The sequence below is a fragment of the Octopus bimaculoides genome, chromosome 9 (genome assembly GCF_001194135.2).
Source record: "Octopus bimaculoides isolate UCB-OBI-ISO-001 chromosome 9, ASM119413v2, whole genome shotgun sequence".
Classification (NCBI taxonomy): Eukaryota; Metazoa; Mollusca; class Cephalopoda; order Octopoda; family Octopodidae; genus Octopus; species Octopus bimaculoides.
The window spans coordinates 69,176,027-69,187,715 of NC_068989.1; the positions used below are offsets into that span (position 1 = coordinate 69,176,027).

Genomic DNA, 11,689 nt, shown 5'->3' on the forward strand with positions numbered 1-11,689 from the left:
ATATATATACACACATACATATGACAACCAAATCTACACTTAAGGATATGGTTGGCCTAGAGCTATAGTAAAAGACACACACCTGAGCTATCACCAAGTGGGACTGAACTCAAGGCGACATGGTTGTGAAGCAAGCTCCTCGACCACAGAGCCAAACCTACACCATAACATTAAGGAAAAAAAAATTGTTTCTTACAACATAAAATTATTTTGAAAGTTTAATTGAAAAATGATTACTTTAGACAGCAGAAAGATTACAATACTAAATGAAGTTTTTGGTGTTATCTTCATGACTCAGTAAATTAAATGAGCCTTAAGAATAAGTCAATACTCAGAAGTAATAAGAGATTACATCTTTACTCACCCGAATAGGAAGCAAATCTCTGCTGTCAACATTATCAATATATTTTTTGGTGCCCATTACTTGAAGACAACATTTTACCGTCATGTCTTGAACATAGCCTCTTTGGCTATCTTCTCCCTGAATCAGACGGCGAACACAATCTCCAGGCATTAAAGAACGGTCCGCCAAAATAAGCTGGAAGTAAAAAGAAAGATGTAAATGTCTGAAGAATATGAGAGCATTTAGATATCAGTTCTCTGAAATAACAGAATATTTCTCCAAAAATTATTTATAAGAAATTGAATACAATTATTTTTAAACATACAAAGCTATCCATTTTATAAACTACATCCAGATTTTATATCCATCATTGATTTTTTTCTTCTTGCAATACAGTTATTAAATGAAACAGAATTACTGTATTTACTATCAAATAATGCAATCCAGTATTTTACAAAATAAATATAAAGGTGTGTACATTTATATTTTACACATGAATAGTCAAACATGGAAGACCCTTTTGGCGATACGCTGTGCTTAAGAACTCTCAAGCCAAGTGAAATCGTAATTGTGGCTGATGTCAGTACCATTTGACTGGCACGTAAAAAGCACTGTTCAAGCATTGGGCCTCACGGAGGCAGCGATAGGTGACTGAGACCTCTAGTGATATACCATGTTTGAGAAGGCCTGTCAAGCCAAGTGAGTTCATAGTTGTGGCCAATGCCAGTGTCACACCAATGGCACCTGTGCTGGTGGAATGTAAAAAGCATCCACTTCTTACATTCCACTGGCACAGTGGAATAAATATATACATATATATATATATATATATATATATATATATATACACACACACACACACATACACAACAGACTTCTTTCAGTTTCCATTTACCAAATCCACTCACAAAGCTTTGGTTGGCCCGAAGACACTATAGTAGAAGACACTTGCCCAAGATGCCATGCAGTGCAGAATCATGTGGTTAGGAAGCAAGCTTCTTACCACACAGCCACTCCTGCACTTATTGTTTGAAATAAAATAATTGCAGGTTTAATAGTTGTTTATCAAATTATTGAAGTCTTACACCCAATAACACAATTCTTTATTTTATCTATATTTCATTTATATTCATTTTATTTAGCCTTTAGGTTTTTATTTTATTTAGCCACGGGACTTCATCATCCATATACTTATAAACTGTCCACTGAATCAGTTATTACATAGTGATGTACATTACCTTTTAATATTATTTTTATTTTCATTCTCTTCCCATTAAAAAAAGGAGAAAAATCGTGAGAGGAACCAGAAAAGTGTTTAAAAGAGGTAGTGGTCTTGCTATGCCCTAATCCTTTGTTACCTTGCCGCTGTTGAAATACACTGCCTTATTACCATGAGTTTGATAGGTTTTAATTCAGATCAATTTAAAATGGAGTTTGTATCATAGAACCAGAGGTGGTCTCAAGTGAATTGGTATAAAAAGGGTTAACATTTACAGTGGCTGAGGAACTGCTGGAGCAAAACTGATAATGATTAAGTAGTAGATATTTATTAATACTGTCCAACACTACCAAGTAATAAACACGTGCACCTTTAAATCTCTTGCTAAAAATACACAAGAGCATTTCATATATCTTCCTCAAAATTCCATCGTTAAATGAATGAGGCTTTCTAACAGATTTAGAGATCATTATTTAGATACGGTAAAGTTAATGTTAGGATTAGGACTATATATGAGACAAACTAAAATGTCAGATTAGTACAATGTGAGATAATGTATTCATATAAATAGCAATTCAATGAACAATGGATATCTAAACACCAACCAAGTATTTACAATTTTCTTTTTTAACTGAGATACATTTTCTCATTTATGAAAATATCATTATCAGTTTAGCAGCTGTTTTGGCTGGAGAATGTGCAAATATTAAAAAATTCACATCATATTCCATTTATGTAAAATGAAAAAAAAATTAATAAGTAAAAGATAGTTGACCAATACTGACAAAATATACTTAACTCTTTTGATACCAACCTGCCTGAGATCACTTTTACTTCTATGGTACAAACTTCTTATTTTAAAATGATCTAAATTAAAAACCTCCCATCAAATTTCATGTTAATCTATATTCCAAACACCAGCTTAATAATGATAAAATTATTTTACTGAATTCTTCCATTATTTTCAGTTAGTTGAAACAAAGGCAGTGTATTCAAAAAGAAATAGGCTAACAAAAGAGAAAGCTCATCACAGGATTTTCAACTTCAATTCCCACAAATTGTACAATAGGTAAACAGTGCTTTCATTAATTGTACAAGACAGACTTCAATCTAGAAAAAAAAAAAGCACAGCTCACCATAAACAAAGTATCCAGCATGTGTATATTCTGTGTAACAGCACACACCATCACTATTGTTTAATGTCCATTGCTCCATGCTTGCATGGATCAGATGGGTCACCAACCCTCACCTGTTTCAAAGCAAGTAATGTTTCCCCATGGCCAGACATGTTTTTCATGGAAAACTGGAAATGAATAACACTGTATAATAGTGATGCTCATTTACAACTATCACATGATGTCAAGACAAGTGTACACACACACACACACAATTGGACCTTTGTTTTAACTATAGTTGAAGACATTTGCCCAAGATACCATGCAGTGGAACTGAACCCAAGACCACATGGTTGGGAAGCAAGCTTCTTACCACAGTCACACTTGAAACTGTATATCTAATTAAAACTTTATTGCAGGTTTTATTCACTACTAATATGGTAGCAAAATGGTTAAAGTAATTTGAATTAAAATCTTCCATGAAAATCACACAATTTATATTTCAAACACCAGCTTAATAATTACAAAGTTATATACTAAATTTTCCATTATTTTCAAATGCATATGAAACAAAAGTAGTGTCTCCAGAAATATGGTAACAAAAGAGTTAACAGACAACAATGGGATCCGAGTGGCTGACTTAGCTCGATACATATAAAAACAATTCTATAGTTTATTTACAGGACTGACAATACTCTCCATATTTTCTTATATATGGTTTCTATTCATTTAAATTTTCTGAATTAATTTTTAAAAATAAATAAATAGAAAAAAATGGAGCTATATTGCAGAGTTGTATGAAAATAAATGTGTAACTGTATGTGTTTAACAATATGGTTGGCAAAGTAATTCATAGAAACTTGCAACTGCTTTCACATTTAAATCAATTTATTGACTGACGGAAAGATAACGATATCACTAAAAACAAGATACACACATAACCAGTATACCAGGGGGTAAAGATGTAACACATTTGTCATAGTATTGAGGAAGATAATAGGTTTGTGTTTTGATGCTTGTTTTTTTTTTTTTCTATTAATGCTGATGTAGGGAAAAAACATTAGCTTAGATAAGTAGCTTTAAAACAAATCCATTGACAAGAATCAACACAATTACAACATAAGTTAAATTCAATTCACAATGCATTAAGTATGTTTTTACTTTGTTTATTTCTGAGACATGCTTCTCTATACTATAAGCTAGAGTTAATTTTATAACAGCATAGTTATTTGTCCCCAGTTGTTCTTAACTTGTCTAAAATCTGTGTCATAGATTTTAAATATGTTATACTCTGGGTTGTTTCTAGATGTTCATTGATGGTAGACAATCCATCACCCTGTTCAACACCATCATCTGGTCCTTGAATGCCTTAAGCCAAGTCCACTCTGTTGCAAGCCCTCAGGTCAGATTTCTAATCAGCAAAAAACTTCCTCCTTTCTTTCCACTTATTGTGGTATATATTTTATCAACTCAAAAAGTTTTAGGAGAGAGGTGGATTCTAATGATATGAACCCAGCAGTTGGTATTTATTCCATTTTAAACCTAGAAGGGTGGAAGATAAAAGACAACTCTGATGGGATTTGAACTCAGAAGACAAAAGCAAGACTGTTTTTATCTCTTGCTTTACTAATTCTGCCATATGAATGAGTTTGCAATGCAGAAAATATTTACATATGCCATTGTCTGTGTGCTTATAAGTATATATTATATATTAAATATATGTGCATGTGCATATATAATACTCCTGATGATTTGGGTAAAAAGAGCTTTTAAATTAATTTCAATCAATTATGTATCAAACATGCAATTATGGAATTAATGAGGTTTATTCTAATGAAACAGCTGTTGAGCACATAGTGCAACAAAAATGTGAAATTTATACTTTTCTGCTCTTATTCCAAAGAATATAATCATCAATCCTTATGATCCCGAGTGAATAAAAGATCAAAATGAACTCAAATTAGACTGCAGATGAAGAGGTTCTTTACCAAATTATTATTATAAAGTATTAGGGACAAATGAAGTCATGCAGTTCAAATCAGAAATCTAACCTAAAATACAGACTTAAAAACTAAGCTCTATTCAATCAACGCTACATTTTTACTAGACAACAGCAACAACAATAGAATGACACAAGCTATAGAGAAAACTCTTTGAAACACTACAGACTGCTGGTACCTAACAATTTGACAGATGCCCAAATTTGATGTTCCACAGTTCAAGTGAAGGCTTTGAAGAATTTCATAGAAAATATTCAACCCTTATAAGTGAATTATCAGCTTTACAAGTCAGTAACAGCAAATACCTGGTTTCTTAATCCTTTAGCACCTGATGCATTGATAAAATGTCAGACTGATTTTAAAATTTTCAGTTTGGAAGGAAAACATTAAATAATATTAGGTTGAAAATCAATATAAAAATCTATTTCTATGCATAAAAGAATATATATATATATATATATATATATATATATATATATGCATCAGTAAATTTCCTGTATGATAAAACAAATCCCAAAACGTCAAATTACAACTGAAATGGAATGCTAGAATAATCAGGAATTAAACATAAAAGGCGATGTATGTGCTACATGTGTACATGACCATGTGTACACACACAATGTGTATGTACATAAAATACATGTACATGCATATATGAACACATTGCATATGCATATGCACACGTGAATATCTCTAAGTGTGTGTATGTAGTTATATTAAGAGCATTATTTGTACCCAAGTAAGTGTGTGTGTGTGTGTGTGTGTGTGTGTGTATACATATATATATATATATTTCTTTTTGTCACACACACACACACACACACACACACACACACACACACAGAGAGAAAAACTTGAATGACCCTTGGAGATACTTGTCTACCATGTTTACTCAGTTTCCATATCGAAAGAGGTTTCCTCTGAGTAATCCAAGATCTTTCAGATCATGTTTATAATCCATTTAGACAGGTGAAAGCATTTGTAAACTTATATCAATCTATTATATTTTAATTATCTAAAAGTATGACAAGTCAGTTGACTACCATTAGTGTAATGGTAGTGAATCTGAAACAATATACATTTAAGTCATCAATAAGAGTAGGGTTAACTTTCTGCCTTCAGAATAATCCGACATTTATCGTGGATTAGTGACATATTCCTTTATGTATTGCAAAAGGAATATTTGAGGAAGACACCTGCTCTGACTTGTAATAAACACATAACTAAATCAAGAATTGCAGAAGATTTTTCTAGCTTCCATCCACTCTTTCACAACATAATCCTCATTAAGAAATAAAATAAACAACAAATAAACAGAAAAACCTTATGCATTATGAAAACTTTCTCGAGCAATTCTAAAGCATGCAGCTTTTAAAAGAATATGCAATATTATTCTGCAGCTGCACAGGATTAATAAAAATAAAACAAAAATCAATTGTTAATTATTAAAATAACATCACCTTTATTCTGATATTCCATCTTTCCCCATGTTGCTAAGTAGTTGAACACTTTTACCATTTATTTATCTAACCCCCCACTCCAATTTAAAAGTAGTAAACTCATTTAAGTAACCTATTGACTGAAATAAAATACTAGGATCTTTTTTAAAACGGGGGCCACATTTTTCATTAACGAAACACTTTGAAACTTGGAACACTGGTAGAATGTGTCATATAAAACATCTTTTTTCTCTTAGTCTTCTTAAAAAAAAAAGAAATCCATAAGTTATTCCATGTTAAAGTTGTCGTATTTCTGTAATTTCAACCAATCACTGACGTCCATTCAGCCAATATACATTAAGTGCCGACTACATAAACAAATGATTCTGAAACAATTAACCCTAACCGTAGGGTTAGGGTTAGGGTTAAAGCAAATTTAAAATGAAAAAAGCAAATAAAACGAAGGTATGGAGATTAAATACGCTTTACATCGCTTAATCAGCCAAAGGAGTAAATATAAACAACTGAATACCTGTCAGTGATTGGTTGAAATTATCGAAATAAGACAATTTTTGACATGAAATAAATTCGAATATAAAAATATTTTTCTGTTCTATAACACAAAATAGATAAGTATACGAAGTTTGAAAGTCTTTCCGTACCAAAAACACTACATAAAACATTAATGAAAAATGTGGCCCCTGTTTTAAAATAGATCCAAATACTATTGTGAACCATAGTGAATATTAACAAAACACTTCAAAGAATTGCTCTCTCTCCCTCTCCCCCCCTCTCTCTCTCTCTCTCGAGAGAGAGAGAGATAGAGAGAGATAGAGAGAGTGTGTGTGTGAGGGGTTATCAACTTCAACTATCCCCCTTAAAGTAAACAAGTTTAGAGTACATCGTGGTGATATTAAGCTATGAAGCAAGTATTGCTGTTTTAATCAATCAACTGCACTGATCTAATATTTACACTTTCAAAGTTAATTAACTCTTTTGATAGCAACTCACCCGAGACCGTCCTAGTTCCATGATATAAACATCCTGTTTTCCAGAGATCTAAGCTAAAAACTTTCCATCAAACTTTCATGTTAATTTATGTCTCAAACACCACCATGATAACGAAAGTTACTTTACTAAATTCTTCATTATTTTAAAAATTAATCAAAACAAGGCAAATGCATTTCAAAAGAAATATGTTAGCAAAATGGTTAAACATATATCTTCGATATACACTATTCACTATTTGTCAATGGAGTCTAAACAAATTTTAATAAAAAAAAAAAGAAAAAGAAACCAACCAAGTTTTCCAATTTAAAGTGTCAGTCTTCATAACTAACAATAAGTTACGTTATGTCATAGGTGAAGTAAGCAAGAGTGGGGGGTCTTCCTGCTGTAAAAATTTTTTTGCAAGCATGTAAGTATAGCTGTTTGATTGCTTCACAACCATGTCGTTCTAGTTTCAATCCTACTATGTGGCAGCCTCAGTTTCATTAATACTAGGTGAGTAGAATCTGATATAGTGTAGAAGCCATTTATTTGCGTGTGTAGTGTGTGTTTCTCCAAAGGATGTAAACTGTTGAGAAAACTGAAAAACCAGTGTGTTATGAACAAAGTCTTCAGACATTTGTTCTGCATCAAACTACAAATGCATGAAATCTGAGATTGATCCATTAGAAACCTATAACCAATGATCCTACTATTGACCAATTCCGTGATATAAAAATATGAAAAATAGAAAGAAGCAAGCAAGCAAATGTGAAAATTTGCACAAACAGTTCTCATGATAACATGAAAAATCTAACAAAAACAATGAAAAATAAAGTTAATCTCAACAACAGCTGCAAGATGTCATATTCATGTTTAATATATTTGTATTTGCATCAATCAAGAACAGAACAGCAAACAGATTTTTAAAAATATGAACAGGAAAAGACAAAATTATTTTCTTTTTGTGAAGTATAGATACACAGAAAAATAAAACTTCAAGATAAAGTATATGCACCAAAATTTATAGCAGATGCTCATCCACTAATCCAAACCAACAGTGAAGCTAACCCATTAACCAGTGTTAAGAATATGCACAATTGAAATCAACTGGAAAGTATAAAAGCAGAACATTGTATTAAGGAGGAAACAAGAACAGAGTTCAAGAACTATTGTCTTCCTGCAGTCAAAATGACCGTCTACCAGAAGAAAATTACAATAGCTACCTTCCTCTCTAAGCAACTAGTTTCAGCTGATGAGGATTCTTCAAGCTAAGTGAGAAGCAGATGTCAAGTGGAATCCACTACATAAACTGGCACCATTTGAAACAATCATTAACAAAAATTAACCCAAGCTAGTACGGAAGCCTCTAGATCAGAAGTAGGCAAATTTTTTATATCAATGACTTTTCATGGACTCATTGACAACTTGTTGACCCCATCATGTAAATTGCTAAAATAAATTGAGAAGTATAATTATAATAAACAATTTCTTTATTTAAAAACAATGATGCCTTTCTTCTTTTGCACCATTACCACTTTTTAGATAAATATTCAAAGAAATTTAATAAAAATACTTAACAAAATTAATACAGAACAATAGAAAATCATTCATATATTGATACAGCTGAAATATTTAATGTGAAATGTGTTTGATGAATACTAATTATTGCATCAATATTCGGCCGGAAATTAGTGAGTCTTAGCCTTAAATTACTGAACTCTTCCTGATTCGGTTTAATAATTCAGCACTCCTAATGCTCAAAATCATTTCAGGTGTTTATCAATCACTTAGATAGCTACAAAGCAAACTTCTCACATACACACAAGCTTTGCCAATACATGCTCCTGCTCTAATCATTCAAATTACAGAAGAAAGCACAAACTGGGTAATATAATCCTACATATACAACCAGGCAAAAAAGAAAAAAAAAAGATAGGATATTGGAAGTGGTAGCCAAGAACTGCTAAATCAATATATATCAACTGGACTGACCAAGGCATGAATGTCATTTAATGTTTGAACTCTCGTATGAAGAGCTATATGAAAGGTGCATGTGTACACACACACACATTTATATATATATATATATATATATATACATACACAAAACAGACATCAAGTGAAAGATCACTCAATACCTTTAACTAGAGTATCCTATTTTGTTTTTACAAGGAAAAGTTTGAAAGTGACAAAGTTTTGGCTTAGTTGGTTTTATCAATTAAGCCAAAACTTCAAAAGTCACAGTTAAACTTTTCCTAGCAAAAATAAAACTTACTCTCTCACATGCAGGCAAGGCTATATGGTTAGAAAATTTACTTCTTAACCATGTGGTTTTGGGTTCAGCCTCACTGGACAGCACTTTAAGTGTCATTGACTATAGCCCCAGACTGACCAGTCTTATACAAGAGAACAAAAGAATAGAACATCCGAAAAGCATTATTGCTCCCACTCAGTCAAACAGAAATAGCTGCATATCAACAATAACTGTAGAGGAATGACCACTGTCACACTCCAACCAAATCCATCTTGCCCGCCTCTACTGTAGCCATAGCAATAATCTGCAAGCATCCAGAAAAAGACTGGGCAGTGCAGAAAATACATGTCCAGGCTGTTACGATGTACTTGATATAATTTACCAACGCATGTTAGAATGTATAGTATTGTCCTCAGTAGGGAAGAAATGTGATATAACTAGGACTCTGTGGACAGCAATTCCTCATTTGACTATTTGCATACTCTTGAACTGCTTCATTAAAGCTGTGGGAGGGGGGGTACGCAGCAAAATCTTCATTTTCATTTGAACACTGCAAATAGTTAATGGCACCAAAGCAATACACTCAACAAAACACCGTTTCCTCTCAGCTGTGCATACACAATTCACAACCATCACAGAAAAGTGTAATTGCCTAAAATAACATTAGATTTACATACAATGTATTCAGTGCACATACTTTTATAAGAGAAAATTTACACAGCATAACAAGATGGTTAAAAAATAAAAGGAATATTTCAATCAAGCCAACTTTATATGCCCACAAATTACAAAATAATACAGCCAGCCATATCTAGGTTAAATCCAACTAATCTGTAAAAACAGAGATCCAGAATTGAAAAAAACCAGCTACCTCACCTAAATAAGAGATTTTAGTATTTACTCTTTTACATTTCAGCTGATTTACCTTGATCTTTGATTTCAAAAAGTTAATCCAATTTGTGACCAATGTCATTATAGCTGTTCTTATGATTGGTAAAAACACACAAAAAATCTCATTTAAAGTATAAATATAGCAATTGTTATTTAATTTTTTATTAGGTTTGAAATGTAAGAGCAAAAGTAAAAAGTTACGATATTAATTCCTTTGAGCAAAGCATCAATAAGCACAGCAAAATATATTTTGAAACTGAGCCATACATTGAACAACCAAAGTTATGATCAGGTTTAAGTATTTTGTCCAGAAATATAATGTAACATTGACAGTAAGGTGTAAACAGAAACTGGATTCTTTCTACCATGGTCTAGTGTATCTGATGAAAAACAATAATCCTTATTTCAGAACAAGGAGCTTTTACTGTTAGCAGAGGAAAACAAATACTATTATTTACATTGATCCCAAAATATTCATGAAGACTAATTTAGCATAACTGTAGAATATGAAATCATAAAGGGATAGTGCCAACAAAATATGGCAAACAATGTAAAACAAACTCCAGAATTGCTGTCTTATATTTTATGCTGTTATAAGCAAGCACCCTGACATCATTTCCTACTTGAAACACTTTAACTTCAATCAGCTTCAAGTCATCGAATGGATACATTAAATCAAATTCACATTGATCATCAGAATCTTCTAGAATTTTCAGTACCACATCATAATCATTAAACATACATTTTCCATATTGGCAGGATCCAGCAAGCTCCATTGTCAGCTTTAACATGGTTCTACAAGCTGGACGCCATTCCTAATATCAACTACTTTATAGTGTGTATTGGGCGCTCTTTTGCATGCCACTGACACTAACGAGAAAAGACCAGTAAAAAGAAAAAGTCCCGAAAACTAAGTAAACAGGAATATTCGAGGAGGGCAGTGATTTCACACAGGGTGTTGAAAGGGTTAAACTATGACAGCGGGAAACGGAAACAAAATGACTGAGAACCACCAGAATGACCAGAACCATGCTTCAAGAAATTTTGAAAATTTCAGCATGCTAGCTCTGACCATGCTAATTATCTGGTCAAAGTGATTGAAGTGATCAATAAAGATACACATGTGTTGCGCATATTGATTTACCTCAAGAACCAATAATGTAGTAGATCTGAGCAAAAACTGTTGAACAACAAACAGATACTCAAGACGGTTCAGAAGTGGGAATGTAACAGCAAATACTAGAAATGTACACTGGTAGGAAACAAAAAAAGAGAGAGAGAGAGAGGGAGAGAGAGAGAGAGAGAAAGAGAGAGAGAGAGAAAGAGAGATAGAGAGAGAAAGAGAGAGAGAGAGAAGAAGAAAAACTGTTGAAGGTTACTTTCAACTACTATTAATTACTTACAGAAGGGACTGTGCTATGTTTAGTGAAGGGAATAG

The 11,689-nt window shown here is 32.5% G+C and overlaps 1 protein-coding gene across 3 annotated transcripts in view; it reads right to left on the reverse strand.

Annotated features, from left to right (window-relative positions):
• The window catches only part of LOC106868036 ((E3-independent) E2 ubiquitin-conjugating enzyme UBE2O), a 109,269-nt gene that overhangs the window by 50,967 nt on the left and 46,613 nt on the right, over positions 1–11,689 (reverse strand). For 2 of the 3 annotated variants that reach the window (XM_014913136.2, XM_014913135.2), the window contains exon 5: positions 365–538. In XM_014913136.2, coding sequence (XP_014768622.1) covers positions 365–538 — 174 coding nt within the window. Of the gene's footprint in view, positions 1–364; positions 539–2,698; positions 2,815–11,689 lie in introns of those variants that run through there. The other variant, XM_014913137.2, reaches the window with a different exon arrangement.